The 22322-nt window shown below is 41.4% G+C and overlaps 1 protein-coding gene across 2 annotated transcripts in view; it reads left to right on the top strand.

The window, feature by feature from the left end:
* COL4A1 (collagen type IV alpha 1 chain) overlaps window positions 1–22322 on the top strand; it is a 130856-nt gene that overhangs the window by 37038 nt on the left and 71496 nt on the right. For both annotated transcript variants that reach the window (XM_075090781.1, XM_075090788.1), the window contains exon 2: window positions 20890–20940. In XM_075090781.1, the coding sequence (XP_074946882.1) occupies window positions 20890–20940 (51 nt within the window). The remainder of the gene's footprint in view (window positions 1–20889; window positions 20941–22322) is intronic.

Raw genomic sequence — 22322 nt, 5'->3', positions numbered from 1 at the left:
TACATTAGGAATTAATAGTGATAAAGACAGAATCCTACACTGGAGATCAGGGAATTTGTGGTGGTCTTGTTTTATTTTAGCCAGTTGGAGTGCCTCTTCAATTCTTCAAGCTCTTTGACTTGGAAAATTAGAGTTATAGATCTAAACGAGTAACAAGATTCTTCAAAATCCCTGGATACTATGGAGTTTCTGATCATGTTGTTAGGTGGTGTGATAGCTGCAGCACTGTGTTGAAAGAATCTGCTGCATTGGTTTGGATCTGTGTAGTGCTCTGCAGTTTTGAAAATCACGAAGCTTGGCTTGTACAGAGAAAATAATACTACTAATGTAAATGCTGTTGCTAAAGTAAGCTTTGCAGGTGCTTTTCTCTTTTCCAGTAGTGCTTCTCATGACCTTTATTTTTTAAACTTGGGTGCTCTAAACATTGCCCCTCTCCAGCAATATTCTCATTTAGTTGCTCAAAACTTGTTGGATATTCAGGACCTCTTGAAGGCCTTTTGACTCACGTGGCCTATTCGGCATCACTTTTGTCTCATTTTTGAAGGAATTGTTGGAGAGAGTCAGATACTAAGGGTGCATATCAAAGAAAGAGACCAGCCGTCTCTTCTTCCAGTCTGGGTGCATTTTCTGTTTTGGCAAACAGTGTCCATCCTCGTAGACATTCTGCTGCTGTGTACACTTTGTAAATCACTGTGGGGTGTGCTTCTTTGGGGAGATGCTGTGGCACCTGGATTCAGAATTTAGTTGAAGTCTGTTGATTAGAAACTTGCCATTTTGTTGTTTGTTTTTTTTTTTTTTTTGTGGGAATTGAAAGGAAAATATTCCAATGTATGACCTTAACTGTGCTCCTGCAGAGATGCCTGTGCGTTCTGGAATCCGAATGTCCTCCTCCTCCTCCTCCTCCCCCTTCCTTGGGACAACCCGCCACTGTTCTTCATGCCTCTGTATTTGTCAACCAGAACTTCTAACCCCACATCTCAGTGCCTTTTCCTGCTTTCCTTTCTTCACTCAGTGCTCTGAGTAGTACCGGCCTAGGGTGATGCTTCATGAAGAAATGACCTAGAGGTCACGCTTCATGAAGAAATGAAGGAAGGGTTAGGTACAAGAGTCTGTCAGGATGGTTTTGGGATGTGGACTGCTGGGGAAATAGGCTGAGCTTACCTGGTTGGTTTTTGCAGGTTAAAGCACTTTTGCTCCACACATTTCCTGGGCTTCCAGTTTTGTTTGTGTGTGACGATAGGGATGCAAACTCTCCCATTTCTGATGACTGAGAACTACTGAAAGTTGCTTAGTTTAATTACTAAAATATTTTAAAATAAAGTAACTTCTGTTTCTTTCTAGCACTATATATGACTTCAATTAAATGTTTTTATCTTACAGAATCACAGAATCACAGAACGGTAGGGGTTGGAAGGGACCTCTGGAGATCATCTTGTCCAACCCCCCTGCTTAAGCAGGCACACCCAGAGCAGGGGCACAGGAACGCGTCCAGGCGGGTTTTGAATGTCTCCAGGGAAGGAGACTCCACAGCCTCCCTGGGCAGCCTGTGCCACTGCTCTGGCACCCTCACAGGAAAGGAGTTTTTCCTCATGTCCAGGTGGAACTTCCTGTGTTCCAGCTTGTGCCCATTGCCCCTTGGCCTGTCATTGGGCAAACAGAGTACTTTTCAAACCGGAATTGTTTTACTTGAAGATGAAATAAACCTTTCAGAGACAGGGAACAATAAATATTGATAAAAAGTAATATAAATAAGTACCTCCTTTAAAGCAAGCACTAGTGAAATTAGGGGACTGATTCCCTTTTAAAACTTTTGCTTACATTATGTCTGGTTAAAATATGCTAATGGTAAATCAAACCATGGTAGAGTGAGTCTACCCTAAAAGCTTGAATTATTTAATATTTTACTTTCTTTTCTGTTTCAACTTCTGAATTATATCAGGTAGAAAAATGATCCATGAGCAACTCCAAATGGAGTTACCATCATCCTTGTGCAAGAAATGTGAGGTGGGCCCAACGCAAGTGTGATTTTGACTTAAAAATAATGTTCTTTAGTAGTTACCCCTCAGTTTCTTTGAAATTTATCTACTATTTTTGATCTTTGATTTGCACATTTCTGATATATGAGACAGCCAAGGGGATGAGACTTTTTAAATCAAAGAAAAAAACCTAGGAATTTTTATAAACTCATATAACTCCCATGTAAAGCAGTGCCAAAAATAAAAGGACCCCTGGTAGTCGTGAATACTTGCAACACATCTGTAAGGTGGCAGTCACAAGTTTAAGACTATGTGTAGGCAGCACTGATGCCCATTTGGTTAATGAGCCACTTTTAATAAGTCAATGTAGTGATTTTGATGACTTCAATCCTCTTTAACTTTTCACACAGTACATACATGAGATTTTTTTAAGAAGTGTTATTTAGATGTGTGGTTAAAAGCGTGGTCTGTTCTAGGGAGCGATTTGGGAATACATCTGGCGCATTAAGGATGTTGCCATGAGAATGACATGTTCTGAACTTTGAGTTTTAATACGACTTTTGCAGATGTGCTGGCATTGAAAGGCGGTCTCGTGATGTGACTTTGGGTGGTTTTGCTTATATTTATCACTTTTATTCCTGTTTTTTTGAGGACACTTATTACTCAAAATTGTCAATATTTGCATTTCTTATTGTAGCAAAATTGTTAAGCTGAACATTTTTTTCATTCATGAACCTACTCAGAATGTTCTGAAACAGCTAGACTAATTTGTAGTCTGCAAACAGCTTTAATTTTAGCGAAATGCTTATCAGTTAGGACTGTGTAAGCCTTCACATTTCTTTTGTACATGACTTGAAGTAATTTTTCATTACCTGGGGATAATTTTCTTGGATTTATTATTGTATGTTACTGTTCTGAACATACTGCAGATCACAAGGATGTATACTTAAGGATGCAGGAGAATTAGAAGTTTTAAATTTCTTCAGCAAAGTTACAAACCTTGGGTACTGCTAGATGTACTCTGAATGACACATCTTCCAGAGTTATTCACAGGCTGGGAAGGCTCTAGGAAAGACCATTGAAAAGCTCCTTTTCAACATCTGAGTTCCCTGACATTTGCAACTTACAGCATGAAGCCATGTTGGTAGTGCCGCAATGTATGGTCATTTTTGCCAATTAAGAAGCCTGGCTAAGCTTTTAGTCACATTGCAGTTAACTGCTATTGTGAATTCAGCTAATATCTATAATGCTATGAAGTTGGTCAACCTATTCTGAAAAAGAGGACACAATATCTTACAAACCAATAGGGAATGAGGTTATTAAACATAAGTCATACGGGTATAGAAAATGGAAAGTAACCGTGAAATTTATTGAAGAAGAATTTAGACCAGCATAACCTTACTGATACTTGGATTGTCCTTTCACTGATAGCAATAAAAATGGAAGTATCTTTGTTAGTAAGTGGAAGTTATACTATCAGAGGAGGGAATATGATAAGTAATATTTCATTTTAAAGGTAAACTCTGGGGATCTCGATCTTTTTCTGGCACAATAGCATGCAGTAGCTCATAAATGTATCAGCTTATCAATTTATCTCAGTGCCTGATAAAATGATAAGTGCCTTTGATAATTATAGTGCTTGTGAAGCCTATGTCAATCTTAAACTCCCCACATCATACTGTTCTTCGTTTGACCTGTGGTCCTGCTTGCATCATCTTGCCTGTCCACTGCGGCAGCATTTTTTTGATGGGCCCCAGCACGAAGGTAGTTCAGTAAGCTAAAACTGGGCCATTAAAAAAAGTGGGGAGAAAAAAGTCCTCATGTAGTTTAATCCCAGGATGGGTTTGATATGTGCCAGTGGCAGCACAAGAGTAGGGCTAGGGCTGCAGAAGGGAGAGGACAAACCTGTGGCAGGTTCCACAAAGACTGGGCTTTGTGGCTTTTACTTGTTGTGAACCAGCCCTTCCATTAGTGGCAGGAGGAACAGCCTTCGCTGTGTCCATCGTCTTGCCCTTTGGGTGCCTTGAGCCTCTTATTGGCAGGATATCTTTTGGAAAAGCTCTGAAATGGATACTCAACCGTCTTGTATAATAAACCATGTTTACTGATTTCAGAATTTTTTTTTTGAGAAAGACTGAGATTTTTAGTGTTTAGTATTAAGCTTTTACTGGATGGATGAGCTTATTCTGGTGTATTTGGGTTTTAATTCCAAATAGCAAGCAGGAGTGTTGAAGCGTATTTGTGTCTGCTTGCTTGTTATTAATAAGTGGAAGAAATCTTCTAGCTAAACATTATCTTGCTGCTTCTTTCTGTTTTTAAATAAACTGCTCACAAAATATTTACAGCTATATCTCAGTGTTCATCAATGTTTGCACTGCTGCTGACCTCTACATGTGGAATGCAGGTTAGGCAAATGTTTAATTTTACTCAGCTATAGCTTTTCCATCACTCAGGAAGTTGCCATAGAAAAGAATGGATTTTCAGCTTCTCTTCTAAATCACGTTATTTCCGTTTCTGTAATGAAAGCTCTTTTCTTTTTGTACTTAATTAGTATGGCATTTTTGTAAACTGTCAGATATTAAACACTTCCCTGGATGCTCATGAAGTATGTTTTCATTTACCAAATGCGGTCAGCAACTGAAATGGTGCAACAGAAATTACGTTGTATGCTTTACAAGAGGAAAAAAGTCAATTTTTGTCAGCTTCCTGTCTAGTCAACAAAGAAACATAAAAGAAAGAGAGGACTGACAAGTTTGTTTCCTTTTGCGTCTGGCAAATGTTGCACACTAAAATAATATTTCCTGTCACTATTTTGCTGTACTGCGGTCATGTTCCAACATTTAAATTTTTATTAAAACTGGATTTTCAAAAGTCAGTTTTGAAAAGTGTAGGTTTGAGAAAATTCTGTTTTTCATTTGGGCCAGACAAGTAAATTAGAGTACATATGGGTAGTACTGATTTTTCCTTGTGACTAGGTTTTAAAAATGCCAAAAGAATCCAGTTGACCAGCCACAACTAAAATCGAGTTCCATAGCTGAAAGAGAAGAAAATAAGTTGTCAAGCAGTCTAGGTTAGTCTTTACTTACTGATTTTGAGACAAATTTCTCTTTAATAGATACGCTTATTTGCAGTGCATCATACATCTAGAATTTCACAATCCAATCCCAAGTGAAAATGTTTTATGGAATAACGAGCTGATTTGTATAGGAAGAGCTGGCATTATAGTCTCTGCCAGTGTAAATGTTCTGATGTGTTTATATAAGGACTGAATGCAGAGCAAGTTAGGGGATTAGGTCTCTAGGATTTTAGGGCAATAAAAGCTGCACTGAGAATTTGCATTGCCATTCTCTGAAGACCTCTATGCCCTAAGGCTCTTAACTGAGAACTGGATCCAATGGGACGTGTAACCACCTCAAGTGTGGAATTTCATGGGTCAAAGTGTGAGATTTAGACCATCTAATTTCTGCCTAAAACCCCCTCCCTTCCCATGTAAGTTTGCTGTTCATCAGATGAATGAGGAAGACAGCAACATCCCTAAAGGGGTCTGATCCATCCACTCCTTATAAGCCTAAAGCATGCAAGTGCCCTGAGTTCTTGCAAGTCATACAAGTCATTGCTAGCTTTTACATCCCGATATGGTGATAATACTGCTCATCAGGTAGCAGAAGACATGTGCTCCTCTCCATAGCTTCTAATTCTCAGAAAAGTGTCACAATCAGTAGGTTAGTCTGTGATAAAGCTCCTCTTAGTCCTTTTTATTGTAGTCAGGTACAAGGGAGTCATAAAACACCGTAAACCATGGGTGCCCAAGTACGCCTGTGAAAGAGAAAGGCTGTTGCTTGCCGAGGGAGGAGGGAGCTACAAAGATGATCGGGGGACTGGAGCATCTCTTTTATGAGGAAAGGCTGAAAGACCTTGTTTAGCATGGAGAAGACTGAGGAGGGATCTTGTCAGTACTTATAAATATCTGAAGGGTGGGCGTCAAGAGGATGGGACCAGACTCTTTTCAGTGGTGCCCAATGACTGGACAAGGGGCAATGGGCACAAGTTGGAACACAGGAAGTTCCACCTCAATATGAGAAAAAGCGTCTTTCCTGTGAGGGTGCCAGCGCAGTGGCACAGGCTGCCCAGGGAGGTTGTGGAGTCTCCTTCCCTGGAGACATTCAAAACCCGCCTGGACACATTCCTGTGCCCCCTGCTCTAGGTGTGCCTGCTCAAGCAGTGGGGTTGGACAAGATAATCTCCAGAGGTCTCTTCCAACTTCTACCATTCCATGATTCAGTGATTTCCCTGCTTCTGGCATTGCCTGTGCAGGATCTAGAGCAAGCACCTTGTTCCAGATGTGAGGTGCTGCCTCAGCCATGGGGCATGGTAAAGTTCTTGCAAAGTGGATGTGTGAACTGAAACAGTGATTTATGGGTTGCTTCTCAATTATCTGTCACATTGCTGAACTTCACAGGTGGTTTGAGGGTTGGTGTTTGGTTTGGGGTTTTTTTCCTCTGCTTGTTTTCTTATTTCTAGACCCTTTCTTAAAGAACAACACCTCTAGGACAAACCACTGTGTATTACCATTTAGCAGGTGCTTTGCCTTTGGGGTAATTTGTTTGCAACAGCAAAGGAAAGGAAAAGCGCTTTTATGCCCTTTGGTTAGTCTTCTTTGTGCTTCTGAGCAGTAGTTGAGCCTTCACTTCTTTACTGAGCAAGGGTTTTTGTAAAACTGCAAGCTTTGCATTTAAGATATATATCTCTTGCAAGTTGGAACTCTTCAACAGCCATGGCCATATCCTTCTTGGGTCTTTAAATATGGAGTAGTGTCCTTTGAAATGTAACTGGAACTGAGTGAAATGTTTCTGGAGTGTGCACAGTCTTAAGGAGAAAAGATACTGATGTGAAGAGAAAGCAGCTCATAGTCAACGGAATTCTCGACAGGAGCAAAAGCCAAAATTCACTGGCCTGTGAAAGAGCAGAGAAAGCAATACTTTCCCTTATGGGATTTTAGGAGTCCAAACAGGTAAATGACTGACAATTGGTTGCAAAAGTTATTAGTTTAACTGAACCAAAGTTGTAACTCGGAGCTTAAGAGAAGATGCCCAGGTAGATTGTTGACTGGCGATTTGTTAAAATATTTGAGAAAAATGCATAGGCTAAACGTCTGGTACTGCTTCCAGTCCAAAATTTATGTTAGGGTTATAAAGCAAATACTCCTAAAACAAATTTAACTTTAGGAAATACTCTCCCAGTTTTAGGCCTGCCCTGTGATGCTGCAGTTTTAAGAACTGGCTGTCTACAGCAACTGGCTGAAATCTTTCACTAGAGCAATTAAATGCAGCTTTTTTACTGTGGCAGTGGTATTGCCATAGGATGAACCTGTTTGGAAGAGCTTTGAGATCTGTGGGGAAGAAAAGTGTGTTTATAAAATGAAATTTTGTGTGTATTTTGGCTGGCTGCTAAGTAGACTAAACATGCTGCATGCTTTTTTAAATCCGGTGTTTGACAAGGATGTTGAACTGCTATGGTTACTACTGCTGTTTCCAGAATGCCATAAGGTTCTTAAAATCTATTAATTGCTCATTAACAATCTTATGACTCTCTGTTGAGTCTGCTGGCAGGAGTGAGGCTATCACTATTTTACCTGTCTCCTCTTTCCAGTGTTCTTGGGGAGATTTGTGAGCTATCCTCCTATCTAGCATTGTGAGGTATGAACAATGTATTTTAAATTGTTTATATTAATCGTTATTAATTTATTATTTCATTGTCAGAATTTTTGAAAAGGTTTAGGTTTCTTTTAGAAGAAAAGATGACTTCACATGAAATGAGTGTTGTTTTAATCAATAAATCATTTAGACAGTTCTGATAAATTAATGTAATAAAATTTCATACAGTCTAGTAAAATTTGACAGCCTCAAAATAGTCTGGTTGACAGAGTCGTCCTGAAGAATTTTAATGACAAGTTGTATATACCTACAATATGCCATGGTGGTCAGTGGGGACTTCCCTTAAGGTTTCCCTTGCAGAAGCTGCAGCATTTGACACGTAGAGGTAAATCATCTTAGTAACAGGATGCTGCACCTCTTGCAAGGAGGGGCTGTGTTTTGGGGATGTTCATGCCATGGAGGTACAGCCACAGTTTCAGGGGGTGACTTTGCAGCAGCAGTCTGTCTGTGTTGAGGAACTGCTGCTGGTGCAATTGCAGAGCCTTTGCTGAAGGTACCACATACCTACATAAAGCTATATTGTTTTGTACAACACGCAAAATCAGGCTCGGGAAGGGCTGAAGGGTAAGGAACTGGTGATGAGGAGCAGAGGACTAAGATGGACCAAGAAGACACCGTTCATGCAGAATATGTGACATGGAGGCAGGAGTTCTTCTGGGCAAGATCCAGCCCAGAGTGATAGTGTTACCTGCAGGTGCACACAACCTCCTCCACTGATGATGAATCACGCTGCAGGAGGGTGTTAACAGGAAATTCTGAGTTGTATAAGCAAAAATGCCAACCTCAGAACTCATCCAGAGGAAAGCCATACTCAGGCAGCGTGAGGTCAAAACATAGCAGTCTATATCTGTGCTGGATTGTGTGTCACCTGGGTTTCTATCTGGGCCCAAGCCTAGAAGTCCAGTTAATCTTCCTGTGCTTTTCTGACATTCTTTGGTGTGCATCCCAGCCAAGAGGATTTCGCCTGTCTGTTTATTTAGTCTAGGCAAGGATGGCCAAGGAAGAAGCTCTCAGCGTCCTAGTGCTGTGCTGTTTTAAAACTGATACTTTCAAATGTATTTGTTTATGTTGATGTTCATGTTTATCAGCTAACATAGGGGAAAGCACCCTCATAGGCTTGCTGTAAACATTAGCAAAATGGCTTCACTGGCTTCTTGCATATCCCTCCTGAAGCATCTCCTTTGCCTTCGGGGTTATCAAAACACCTGGGGAGGGTTGGGGCACTGGAGGGCTGCGTCTCCCCTGCAGACTCACTCTTTTGATGGACTCCTTGGCGTAATGGAGGCTTGCAGGGGCCAGGCGAGTCCCAGATATGAAAGGGAAGACTTAGCGATGGCTGTGGACAGCATGGCAAAGAGGTGGCCTCTTTGTCAGGGTGATGATGGAGATGGTGCTGAGAGGGGGAGCAGCTGTTGTGGGGTGAGGAGCAGCACTTGCCTTACGTGATGGGGAATCATAGCAGCCGCAGGGATGGTGCTGGGGCCTTCGTGGCCCATCTGGGCGTGCAGGGTGGTTACCACCTCTGTGCCTGGGCTGCCACACGGGGTGCCTAAAACGGCAGCTGTGCATTTGTGTCCTGCTAACCACCATGGAAAATGAAACTGTAAGCGAGGAAGCAGGGCGGTTACATAGCCATTAGGAGGGCTTTTTTTTCTTCTCTGCCTTTTGAGAAATTGTCCCGCAGCAAAGGAGCTTGACCTGTGGCTGCACCACTACAGTTTGTGCTGCTGGCAGGCCAGGCTGGGCCCAGGCTGTGGGCATGAGGCTCCCATGCTCCCATGGCAGCATCCACCCCTTCCCGTGTTCCTCAGAGCTGTTTAGAGAGGGCCGCTGTGTGTGCAAGGAGGGAAGGAGGGAGGTCTCCATGGTGGTTTCCTCTCAGCCTGGTTCTGCCTCTGGCCTGGGTCAGGGGAGCGCTGGGAGATGGAGGGTGGCTGAGAGGGGCTGCGTCAGCTGCTGGGCTGGCTGGCTGCCTCTCCCTTGGCCTCTGCCTAGTTTTGGTGGCATTGTGCTTTGCTTGTCTGCTGGAGCAGTTTTGGGGCAGGCTTTCAGCTACACCCATACTCAGACTTATGGGTACCTTTGTGCTTGTGAAAATGGGGGTGTTCAGCAAAGACACAGAGGCTGGAGAAGCTCCAAGGCATTTCTGGACAGCAGTGCAGCCCTGCGGGTGTGTGTTTACTGAGAAGATGGCAAGGAGGCTGCCGCCTGCCCCTCCCGGCATTGCTGGCCACCGCTGGCAAAGGCAGGAGTTACGGGACACCCTTGTAATGGCATTGCCGTCTTGCCAGGTTATGGCTGGGTCCATCCTTGTACCTCTAGCAGGTCCTGGAAGTGGTTGTGTGGATCCATCCTGGAAGGCAGCAAGAGAAACAAACTCATGTGATTTGTTTCAGAGACTGCAACCTTTCTCTCTCACAAACAAGAATGAAGTTTGATGTTTGGTTTCCCTTCAGCTTATATGCCTAGTAACTGCTAATGCTGATTAGACTAAAAAGGTGAGTTAGAAGGCCGGGTGTTTGGATCTGCTCCATGCAGGACAAGGAGCAGTTTGCTTTGTACGCTCCAGAGTAGTTGTATATGAGGCAGGTGGTAAGCCCTGCAACAGCCATGGTGGTTCTGCAACAGGTTTGCCTGTCTCCCCCTCAGAGTTTTTTAAGATAGCAAGATGAGGAACAGGAGCATCTCACCTGTATTGCCTGGCTCTAGTTGTTCATAAAGTAGAAGAGCAGAGTGGTGATTATTGGCAACAGTTACCATAATCGAATTTAGGAAGGGTTGTGCTCTTTGAAATGTATTCCTGAAAGCGCTTGTCACCAGGTGTCAGAAGGTCCTGGTGTATGCTCTAATCCTCAGCTGTTGGTGAAGTAACACCAGTGTCTGTAACACCAGGGGATCCTACTGGCACCCGGAATTTTTTTTACTCCTTTGAAAATATTACTGAAAGTGAAGTTCTTAAATAGGAAAAGGGTACAAAAACAACTGCACTGATATTCACTTGGTACAGTATTCTCTGCTTGCTGGAGTCTAAGCAGTATCTGGCAGTCTGTGGAAATAGAGCTGCTAGTAGATAATGCTGATGGGAGGCTTTATATTTTGATGATAATGCTATTAGTATTCACAAACCAGTTATCTGCTTTGAGCTGTGCAGATCTGGGTGGTTTAATGTGATATTCTGAAAATTTCACTAAGTAAGCAAATACCTTGATTGTTGCCAGAGCTTCCTGTAGAAGAATGTACTTAGAGGAAACAGTTGCTTTAAATGTCATTTTTGTCCAAATATGGAACAACAGGAATAACTTTATATTTCCTGTGAACTAACTGGAAGCTCCCTGGATTTGCATTGCTTTGTGAAATGCTGTTCATATCACCAACAGGAAAGTCATGTTCACAGAACAGCTTTCAGGGGACTCCCATGACCCTGCTACCTCCAGGACAGACCCCTGGGGAATTTGGAAAAGAATGTAAAAAATGAGGTCCCAGCAGCAAAACATTTCAACTCCAGCTATCTGGTATTCTTTTGACTAGAAGAAGATGTGACTTCTTTTTTAAAGGAGTCTTTAGTGAAGTCTTTTTAGTGAAGTGCTTCCAACTGATGCTAATTTACAAAATAAATATTTTCTGAGATAATTAACACTAAGCAAAACCAGAGCTGAATTGTTGTAATTAGTTCAAATTTCATCATGCACAGTGATATTTCAGACAGTAACTTGCCATTCCTTTGAGATATTATCTATATGTTAATTTGGGACTTGCTTAAAGTTTCCCTCAGACTAACTGGGATACATAATTGGTGCACTGACATAGTAGTAACCATGAAGTGCCATGGTTTTCCACTATGTAGGTTTGTTCCAGGAGATTCTTCACCTGGTCTAAAGCTATCCCTAGAAGATTTATTAGGAGGACAGCTCTGCATTGACAAAGAAATGAGTGGGGACTACTGCTTCCTTCTGTCCTGCTCATATAGATCAACCTGTAGCCAAAGGAGGTCTTCAGGAGAATGAGTATTTTAATTCTTCTTATCCATGCAAGGTTTAATGAGCCTTTGGAGATTATTGGGTTGCCCTTATTTCTCTTGCTTAAATGAAGGCATTTGGTGCCATTTGAGATATTTACATAGGCCTGGAAGATATGACCCGGGACCTAGGAGAGAGCTGTTTCCACCTGGCCTGGCAGCTGGAGGCAGGTGGTATCCTACAGAACATCTTGAATGGCACTGTTGTTCTGTGCTCTGTGAATACCTGATCTACAGAAAATTTAAATGGCACAACCAAGGACTTTAAATAACCTACTACATGACCGAAACTTCCAGTGATTGCTGACTAGAGCTGAACTTAATTTGATGACCTAGAAGGTGAAAGCTGTAAAACCAATAAGCTAATAAGCTGTCCCTTGGTTCAGGAAATCCCCTGAACAGTCGTAGTTGAAGTCTACCCAGAATTTGCTGGGGAAAAAAAAAAAAAAGAAAAAGAAAGGGTGTGAAGATAAGATGCCATTTTTTTTTTGTTGTTATGGGGGAGAAAAAGGACTTGGGAGAAGAAGAAAGACTGAAGCTTGCTGACAGTATAAAATCATAAAATGTTCCCTTTTGTCTATTATTTATCTGTCCTAGACAACTGAAATGGATGGGTTTACAAATGAAATGAGAGCTGTGCTCAATTTCTGTTCTCTGCTTTAAGTCCTGAAAATGAAGGCACGGCAGATATTCCTTTTCCTAAACCATTTTGATGGTTGAAGTTCAAATCGTCAGTCCAGGACAACTGGCCTTGTATGAACTCCTGTGATGGACGGACTTCCCGCTCTTCAGGCTTTTGACTAAGGCCAGTCCTTTAGGACAGACATTGCCAAGCAGCAGCCGTTACCCTTGTCCCATCAGAGGTTACAGGAGTCACCTGATGGTGAGGGACAGTGTGCCAAGTTGTTCTCTTCTCCTTTCTGACCCTCGGGAAGCTGGCAGCCCCGCTGAAGCCCGTCTGTGCACGGCCAGCCTTCCAGTGCTTCCTGCAGCACTTGCCCAACTGCTCACGCCAAGGTTTCCGTTCTAATTACCAATTAATACTACTTGTCATAAAAAGTGATAGTTTCTATGATTCACTTCCAGCTAGCCTTAGTGGTTTATTCATTTTGAAGTTATGTTTTCTGTTTAGGCACTGCACTTTAACTGATGATGGTTTCAGTTGAGAATAGTGACCGTATACCCCTCTAAGTTGCTTTAGTTCAATGTTTAATTTGAACTAAATTCCAATTCAAGTTCAAATACCAGTTCAAACACTAATGGAGACAGAGTATAACCTTTAAAAATTATTAGCTGGTACGTATTGGACATAAATGGGTGAGTTTATCAGCAAGTCAGTGATTTGATGGAATATTTGCCTTTAGAATTGCCAAAATAAATATTTAAACCATATTCTATGAACAAAATAGTCAAAGATAAAATATTAAGAATAATAAAATTATTAAGAAAAAAAGAATTTCAGAGACATTTTCAGGAATTTTTAAATAATACTGTTTGACTTTTCTGGTTTTTCTTCATTTGTTATGAGCAAAGGAAATAAAAACCTGGACTTAGAAAGGAGCTGCTTTTTCTGATGGCCACATGAATTGTAAAGATGCCCCCATGTTCAGTGCAGTGAGAGGCTTTAAGTCCACTCTTCAGTACCTGCTTACCAGCTGGTGCTTGGGAGATCTGCTGTCACACTTGGGTAGCGCAGCTCCATGCCCAGCTACCCATCTCTTGTGGAGGCAGGATGAGAGTGAGCCGAAATGCCTTTGTACTCCAGTGCTTTGGACTGTCATTAAGGAAGGAAGATGCTCAGGTTCCCACCTCTGATCTAACAAGACTTCAGTGTGCCATGTGAAATGAAATTATTTCAGTGGGAGAGAGGGGGTCAGTCTTGCCTTTGAAGTGCTCCACAGCACAGCAGGTTTCCTTCTCTTCTGAGAGCAGTGAGCTCAGACTCTCTGGGGCAGAAGATAGCATATGGTAGAACAACTGTAAGTCAGGGTCACACTTGATGCAAAGCTGTGTTTTGAAGGAGGGTGATTGTGAGGTTTTGTGGTTGGGTTTTTTTTTTGTTTAAATTATGGCAAAGAAGAATGATGTACTTACACCGCGCAATCAATTTGCTTTGCCAACATTTTTACAAAACCCTAGTTTAGGCAGGGCAAATTTAATTTTGCCCCACAGAGCTCCTGTCAAACAGTATATCAATACATGACTTAACTTTTCAAAAGTAATGCTTCAAAATGTACTTGTAGCTAATATATATGTTAATACTAATCCATACCTTGTTCCTGTTGTCTAAGCAGAACTGTAAGTTTGTAAGTCTGTCAGTTGTGGTATTTTTAGTGGATGAGATTTTTTGTCCCTTAGAAATCACAATTTTTATCCTTCTGTTTAAATACAGTATGGTCAGATATAGAAACAATGAAGATTTTCATCCTGGTATGTTTGTTTAAGAAAAAAAGAGGATTTTTTTACTGTTCAGGTGTAGCCATCTGTTTCCATAATCTAAAGTAAATCTAATATTACAAAGGCAAATAACTAAGTTTTGCTAGCTTGCTAAGACAGTTTGGATTTTTTGGTTATTCTCTTCGTCCTAGCTAAGTGTCAATCAGAAGTTGTGGAAACATGGGGTTTTTTAAAGTTGTTAATGGATGCAAAATCAGTTAAGAAAAATATTGAGGTTAACTGGGATATAATAGTGTTTTCCTGTGCTGGTACTTTACATGCAAAAGAGCGGTTCAGCCAATTCAGTACAGTTATATCTAAAGGGTAAAGACAAGAATAGTAATACAGCCAGGGAGCTATTTTGACATTCTGAAGAGAGAAGAAAATATGAGAGGAATGCGAGATAAGTGTTCTGCAAATGGCATCACCTCCCTATTCCTGTATTTGGTGGGGTGTGAAACTGAAGACATCTATTGATCCAGCTCTCCTGTCGGCTACATGGGTTGTACGTATGTGTGCGTAGGTGGAAGCACGATGTCTGCTACAGAGGGGTAAATCTCCCTTGGCCTTCCCCCTTGTGATTAGGTTAGTATAGGGGTAGAAGGGGTGGATTGTGTGGAGGGAGGAGATTCAGACTTAAGCCGTCACTGTCAAACAGCTGCCCCATCCCATTGGCATAGCCATTGATGGTGTTTGAACTTGGAACTTGTATTGGAATTCAGTTCGAATTGGGGTTTGAACTAAAGCAACACAGAGTGGGAAACTTCACCATTTCATCAGAAGACATCACCAGTTTCAGTGTCATGTCTAAACAGAACATGTCATTTTATAATGAATGAATCATGAGATGAAATAATTATGACTATTTTTTATTTGCTGAAGCATTTCAGCTATGAATTAGAAACACCATGAATAGTCAGAGAATTTTGATATCTGTGCTAGTCTCACCAGTCACCTGTTTACAGGATTTTCCGTCATTTGAAAGACATTGTGTTTTGCATGGGAGAAATGACTGTATTCCTTGGAATAAGGTTTTCAACATGAACTGAGTAAAGTACTTAACAGTGAGAATTTTATTAAATTTCTACCTTACACATGTACTTTATAGGGCAAGATCTGAACTCGATTGACACCTATGCAATTAGCCTAAGCTGGTAGGTCGCTCAGCGACTGAAACACAGCAAGCAGTGTCTGAGCTGATGTGGTGGGAAAGAGAACTACATTTTGTCTTGAAAAATGCACTTCTGTAAGATAGAGGAGTGTCCAAGAACTGACTTGGCCTTTGTATTTTTTTTTGAGTTTTCTGTAGCCTTCAGAAACGGTGCATGTCCAAATAGGGCAGTTATCTCCCTCCTAGGCTGCTCATTTGGCTGTTTGCATCATTCCTGTGCGAGTTCTGAGCAGTAGTCCTCAAATTCCAGGAAAGTAGCTGGACGTGGAAAAACAGGGCAAAACACAACAAAAGCCTGTAGCCACCATCTGACAGATGTCTTACAGGCTGAACTGCAGAGCTGAGTTTCTTCCATCTGCTGCAGGAACTTTTAGCAGCCTTCTCAGCTCTGTCATTCACAGGGTGTCAGTACTCCTAAGGCTCAGTACGTGATTCATGGAAGTTAGAGGTCCGGGTTGGGATGCTGGTTCACTAGCAGCACTTTTATAGAAGTATATGTTAATAAGATAGTAAATTAATTGCTGTCCAATAGGCAAATACTCAGTATGCATGTAGCATGTTCATATGCACGGTGTTGAAGGGAGATAATCTTTTTATAGTTTAATACTGATTTGCTAGTGTGATTCACTAAGCTTATCAGTTGCAGACAGTCTGGGAGAATGAAACAAAACGGAAATGCTTGTCAAAAAATGAAGCAATTTGTATTGCTAAAATGAGCTTCTGCTTCTGGGCTGGCTGATACTTTGTGGGAGGAGTAAGATAAAATTAATGTCTTCAAATATTACATGGGAGGCTGGCCTGTGGTGCAAGGGAGCTATGGCTATTTGAAAACTGCTAGCCTACCATGCAAAATAGGTGAGGTATCACAGTGCACCTGGATAAAATCTTTGGATTAGTTTGTAATTGGCTTCTACACAAGGGATAGAGAGCCTGCCTTTTCACCCCCTTCCCCCTGCAGATTATGCTTCCTGCCCATTCCTTCTCTGTTTTGGCACTTGGAGGACAGCAGCGATTGCTCCAAGCTCCTTTCATTTCCTAGGGATGGTGTTGCTTCAAGGAGGATGTCTGGGAGATAGGACAAAACTATTTCTCTTCATTTGTCTCATTATCTCTAGTCATGTGTGGCAGGAAAACATGAAATAGATTCTTCGTATGGTGCAACTGATTTAAAATAATAAAAGTTTAGGTGTAAGTAATAATTTGCATAGTTTCAACTTACTTATCTTGTGATGATTATCTTTATTCCTTCAGGGTGATGTCATTCCTAAATGAGTACCAGAAACGCGGATCTCCTTGTTTACAGATCGAAAGATACTCAACTAAATTTCTAACACTTTCCAAGGAATGAAGAGCTATTGTTACACACTGTCCCATTCTGTCTATAACCTCCAGCCCTCTGATCCTCTGTATCCACTTTTATCTCCATTTTCCTCCTTGTTCTCATACGTAGTCCATAATCCTTTCTGCCCATTTCAGTCTCTCCTGCTTAGTCCTCCAATGTGTGCTTCATCTCCATTGAAAGCAAATATCCAAAATAGGTGAGATAGATCCCAGACCATAAGTGCCTGTTTCTTGCCATTAAACAAAGGGAGACTGCAGTGACTGGCAGAGATGTTTGTACCTATGCGGGGTTAGGTGAACCCAGACCCTGTTTCCTGTACCTGCTGTAACCGTTTTGCTCTGTTTGTTTCTCACCTCATTACTTAAATGCCCTTTTTGACCTCTTTAAATTAACCTGTGATCCATAAGCTCTTTCCAGTCTGGCCCTCCCATCTTCCCAGAGGATCAAGAGGAAGAAGCTCATAAATCCCCCTAGAATACGCAGAATGTTATCACATCCCTCAGATTCAAAATTACATTTTAGTAGCTGAGGATAATGCTATCCAGTAGTGACTGTCATTGTTGGCCAACCTTCCATCCACCTGCAAAGGTTACAGTCAGTGATAGTAGGAGACAATGCTACTGTAAAATAAACACAGAGTTTTGTAGTGCAGGTGGCCTGTTCTGGCATAGCAGGCTACAGCACTTGACTGAAATAGGACCTTAGGCAGCTGTGCTCCCTAATGCTCAGTACCTTCTTACCTTCCTCGCCTTTGCTTATTCTAATCCGAGGCTTAAGAAACAGGAAAAATTGAATATAATGGTGTCATTTTGGGGAACACATAAAAAGACCCAAAAGTACAAGTCCATTCTTCTGGCCATGCTAAATTTAAGAACAAAACCTGACTGAAAAATGAATAACAATGTACTTTTTTCGTAAAATGGTGCATGTTAAATAACAGGCTGAAGGAAATATGTGGGGATTAACTTGAAAACAGATGTTTATAATGATTCGATGACGTATTTTAATTACATTCCCAGATACAATTAAAGCAGACTTCTTCTGAATTTAAGGGATGTGTTGATAAAACTGATAACATTCTACCTGATGCTGGAGGAGGAAGTATGAGCTGCAAGCCTGCGTCCTCCAGCTGTGATCTCATCAGGTCTGATAAAACTAAGAGAGGTCACACTGGGTCACTTGAAATGAGAGGCCCAGTGTTTCTCCAGGCATAACCATGTACCACAAGGAAAAGTGGATTATTCAGTGGGTGGCACTTTTCCCTCCTGGTCAGTACTGAGTTGGTGTACGTGTAGCACGTGTTGGCGTTGTTTTCAGATCTAATTCTCTTTCTGCAGCACAGGATTAATACTCATTCTGATCAGTGTTTATTTTCATCTTTCTGCGCATTTGTAATGTAACATGGTAAAATGCTGTAATAATGTAAGAGGGAAAATGTGAATATTTTTTCTTTATGTGAATATGGAGAAAGTTTGACTTCGAACAACAAATTCAGTGGATCTGCATTTAAAAAAATGAATCTCCACAAAGGCAACACATTTTTCAGGAGCTGGTAATTCAGTTTTATTGGACAGCCTTTAATAATTTTATTTTCAGTGTTAGACCTCCATTTCTCTTTGATGCTTTACTTTAAAACAAAATATATTTACCAAGTAAAAATATTACTATTTTATTTAGTGGCGATGTTTATTGGTCTCACTGGAGGTTTTCCAAATTCAAAATGGATTAGGTACATTTGCTTTTATTTCCCAGAAGTACTGAGGTCCTTGTAGACTGTGGAGGGAGGGGTGTGCAGCATCCGTACTGAGAGCTGGCTCTGAAGAAGCGCTGTCCCTGACTGCTTCCGTATAATGGCGTAATGGAGCTGCTGAAGGATCTCCTGTGCCTTGGTGGAATATTCAGTGATACAAATGTTTTAGTTGTTCTCCTGCTAGTTTCTTTCTGAGGGGCATGACAACAGTAAAAGCAATAGACTGCTGAGTTACTCGCTGGTTGCTTCTTGATTATGAGAAGGAAAAGGGGGCAGTAGCCCAGATGCACTTAAGAGCACTGAAATACTTTGGTAACACAAAGCGGCTGTAAGCTTTTACCTGTGCATCAGCTAATCTGATTTCTCTCATGTTGTCACCTTTCATGTTCTGCAAAAAAATGAGTGGCTCTTTATGATTATGTCATAGAAATCGCAATCTTTTTGTTGTTGACTTGATCCAAACCAACCAACCCCCAAATCTCTCAAGTCTCCATCTTAAGACTTATGTGAACAAAGGCATGAAAGATTTTCATAGCATTCATTAATACTAAGCTCCCTTCCTCAAACACCTACAGCAAGACCTTCTCTCCCTCACTTCTGAGGGAAGTGGCACTTAGGAATACTTCATGTGATGAGATCAGCTGTCAGGACTAGCAAGGCCAGCTGCACAGTCCACCTTCCTTCCCTACTGAGATAAAATGCCCCTCTCCCAAATCCTCCTGTCCACCTGCCCTCTAGAATTTTACTTAATCCAGATAGACCTGGGAGCATGTCAACATCTTTGCTGATGTACCATCATTTTCTGGAGGTACAAGTTGGCTGGGTTTTGACTTTAGTTTACCTAGTGTTGAAACCCCATGAAGTGGTGCTGTCCTAAGGAAGCCTTTCAGAAAACAAAGATCTCTGTTGTATCTACTGGAAAATAATTCAGGCTGGTTATGTTTTTACACATTTTCTATGGATTCTCCTGCTGCAATGAACTTGCTTTTACTGAGTGGAAGGTTCCCCATCATAATGACAATTACAGTCAGTCATTACGGAAGAAAGACAGAAGATGAATTGAAATGTGGTAGATATAAGAAATGGACTAGAACCCTGGAGCTAGTCATTGCCTGGCCAGTAAACATTAACAGTTGCCTCCATATCTAATATTTAACATTAGGAGCAGTTTGCTCTCTTAGAGGCTGTGGTTTGACATGATTTCATGAAGTATGTCCAGAAGTGCTTGTTGATACAGTTTCTTGTGGTAATTATACCAGTATTTAATTTCCTTCAAAAACTATTATCTTCCTATCTGATGATTGCCAATTACTGATTAAAAAATTTAGTAAATCATTATTAAGAGATCTCATGGTAAACACCCAAAGGGTGTAGGCAACATTTTTTGTCTTCAGAAAAGAAACAAAAGTGGTATTCTTCAGGTCTGTTAGAAGCATAGAAGATTGTATTGGGTTTGGTGGCAAGGTTTTGGTAGAAGGGGAGCTACAGGGGTGGCTTCTGTGAGAAGCTGCTAGAAGCTTCCCCCATAACCAACAGAGCCAATGCCAGCCAGCTCCAAGACGGACCCGCCGCTGGCCAAGGTCGAGCCCATCAGTGATGGTGGTAGCACCTCTGGAATAACATTTAAGATGGGGGAAAGTTAAGCTGGGAAAGACGGGAGGGGTGGGGGGAAGGTGTTTTTAAGATTTGGTTTTATTTCTCATTATCCTACTCTGATTGGATTGGTAATAAACTGATTTCCCCAAGTCAAGTCTGTTTTGCCCATGACAGTAATTGGCGAGTGATCTCTCCCTGCCCGTATCTCAACCCACGAGCCTTTTGTTATATTTTCTCTCCCCCATCCAGCTGAGGAGGGGAGTGATAGAGCGGCTTTGGTGGGCACCTGGCGTCCAGCCAGGGTCAGCCCACCACAAAGATAAATCAAGAACTGAAGCTTCACCATCCCTTTCTCCTCAAAGCAATGACACGTATTTATATAGATTAAGCATTTATGCAGAATGCAAGCCATTCATTAACAAACTGATATTAAAGAGTGGTTTCTACGACTGGATTAATTTTTTTTTAAATATTATTTTGGGCTTTGAATGTGTGAATATAGGAACCTAGAGGAGAATCCACTTGATTTAAGTTGAGACATTCATCTTGCTAGATGCAGAGTATGTGTGTATGCTATAAAATGAGTTATTTTTTAAATGGTGGCCCAAAGGACAATGATTTAGAAGTAATATAGCAGTTTTCTATAGTTAAAGACAACAGCAGAGTTTTTTCTTCTTTTACAAAGGTATCTTTTCTTGGACTGTGACTGAGACCAGAAGTGTACATCTATATAAAATAACAAAGAACTGCGTTGGGCTTAAGCAAACATTCCCCATACTGACAAACCTTGCAGCCTGGATGGTACTGCTGACACCCCTGGCTCATTGCAGTATGTTCTATCTGTCACCCAGTTCGGACAATTAATTCTCAATTTCTCTTTTATTTTCAGGGTTGTTCCGGTTGCGGAAAATGTGACTGCAGTGGAGTAAAAGGGCAAAAGGTGAGTAAGCCAGCTCTCTCTGCTTCATTATCGCGCTAAACTGCATGGCATATAATCTGCTGGGAGGCAGGTGAGCCATTGGTTTCAGTGAACACTTGCACCGCCATGGGGCATTGCCAAGGCCAGGTCACGAGCCCTTTAGCAGGGTTTCCAAAATGCAACCAGCTCAGTATCTGCAGCAACAGAGGTGGACAGGGGTGGGAAACAGCCGAACGCCCTAACTACGGGGTGAAGCCCCTAGCCTGGTGCGTGGCCGTGCCCTCTCTCTTTCCCCATCAAGTGGGATGCTAACCCGGCAATCTCACCTTTCCTACACCTCACCTCCATTATTTTCAGTGGGTAGCAGAGGTCCTGGCTTGAGATCCTGGCCGCTGCTGGAAGTGATGCAAGCAGGTCACTTCAGAAGTGCTCCCCTCAGCTTGCTGTGCAGATTGCTCTCCAGGAAGGCTGTGATGCATCATAAGCAACATAGCCTGACCAGGGTCAGCCCTAGGAGGCAATGACCTGCAATAGGAAGAAGGAGGTTAATAATTAACTTAAATACAGGAAAGTGTTTCAGGTCAAGAAAAAAAAAAAAAAGATAACTTCTTGACAGAATCTTGCAAATGAGTTTTAAAGTTCCCATTCAGCTATCCAACTTTCTGAGTATGAAACATAAAAGGCACTTTAAAGGTTTCTTTTAAAGCAGTAACAGTGAAGAAAAAATATAACGTACTTAAGCATTCCATGAATTCCCCCTGTAAATTACCTGCTTTTGTAAATATTGTAGACATTCAATCACTCTCCTTATCTCTTCCAATTTTGCTGTAGAGATTTTAATCTACAGTGTGGTCTGTTCTGCATGCACATGTACTGTATATCTACCATTATAAATGAGTGTGGGCCAAAGGTTTTATCATCCTGTGATTGCATTGAGAACATTTTTTGAGGTAAGTTGTTTAGGTCATCCAAAGGAGTGCTTAGAACAGGCGGGGGATGTAGGGGTGTGGGGGGGGTGTTGTTTGGTTTTTTGTTTTGGGGGCTTTGTTTTGGTTTTTGAGAATAAATACACAGCTGGTGTTCCACATTGTCTCATATGTGATAGCTACATCTTTACGGATGAGGGTTTTAAGAATGTTTATTGGCGGCTTTTCTTCAGTGTTTTCCAGAACAAGAAATGTAAATTACTTATTTGGGGACCCAAACAAAGATCATTTTCTTTGTAACAGAACATAGATTAATTTGTATGACAGATGAAAAGAGTTGAGGTTCAAAACATCTTTTAGATGGAGTCTCCTTTCTTTAATGAACCATTAATATTTGTTTAATAAAAGACAGCTATATGTTAAAAACAAATAAAGTAAAGATTTGGGAAAGGTTCAGAACTCTGAATTTATTCCTTG

This window comes from Phalacrocorax aristotelis, chromosome 1, assembly GCF_949628215.1.
Source record: "Phalacrocorax aristotelis chromosome 1, bGulAri2.1, whole genome shotgun sequence".
NCBI lineage: Eukaryota > Metazoa > Chordata > Aves > Suliformes > Phalacrocoracidae > Phalacrocorax > Phalacrocorax aristotelis.
This window is presented reverse-complemented; position numbering and strand designations above follow the sequence as displayed.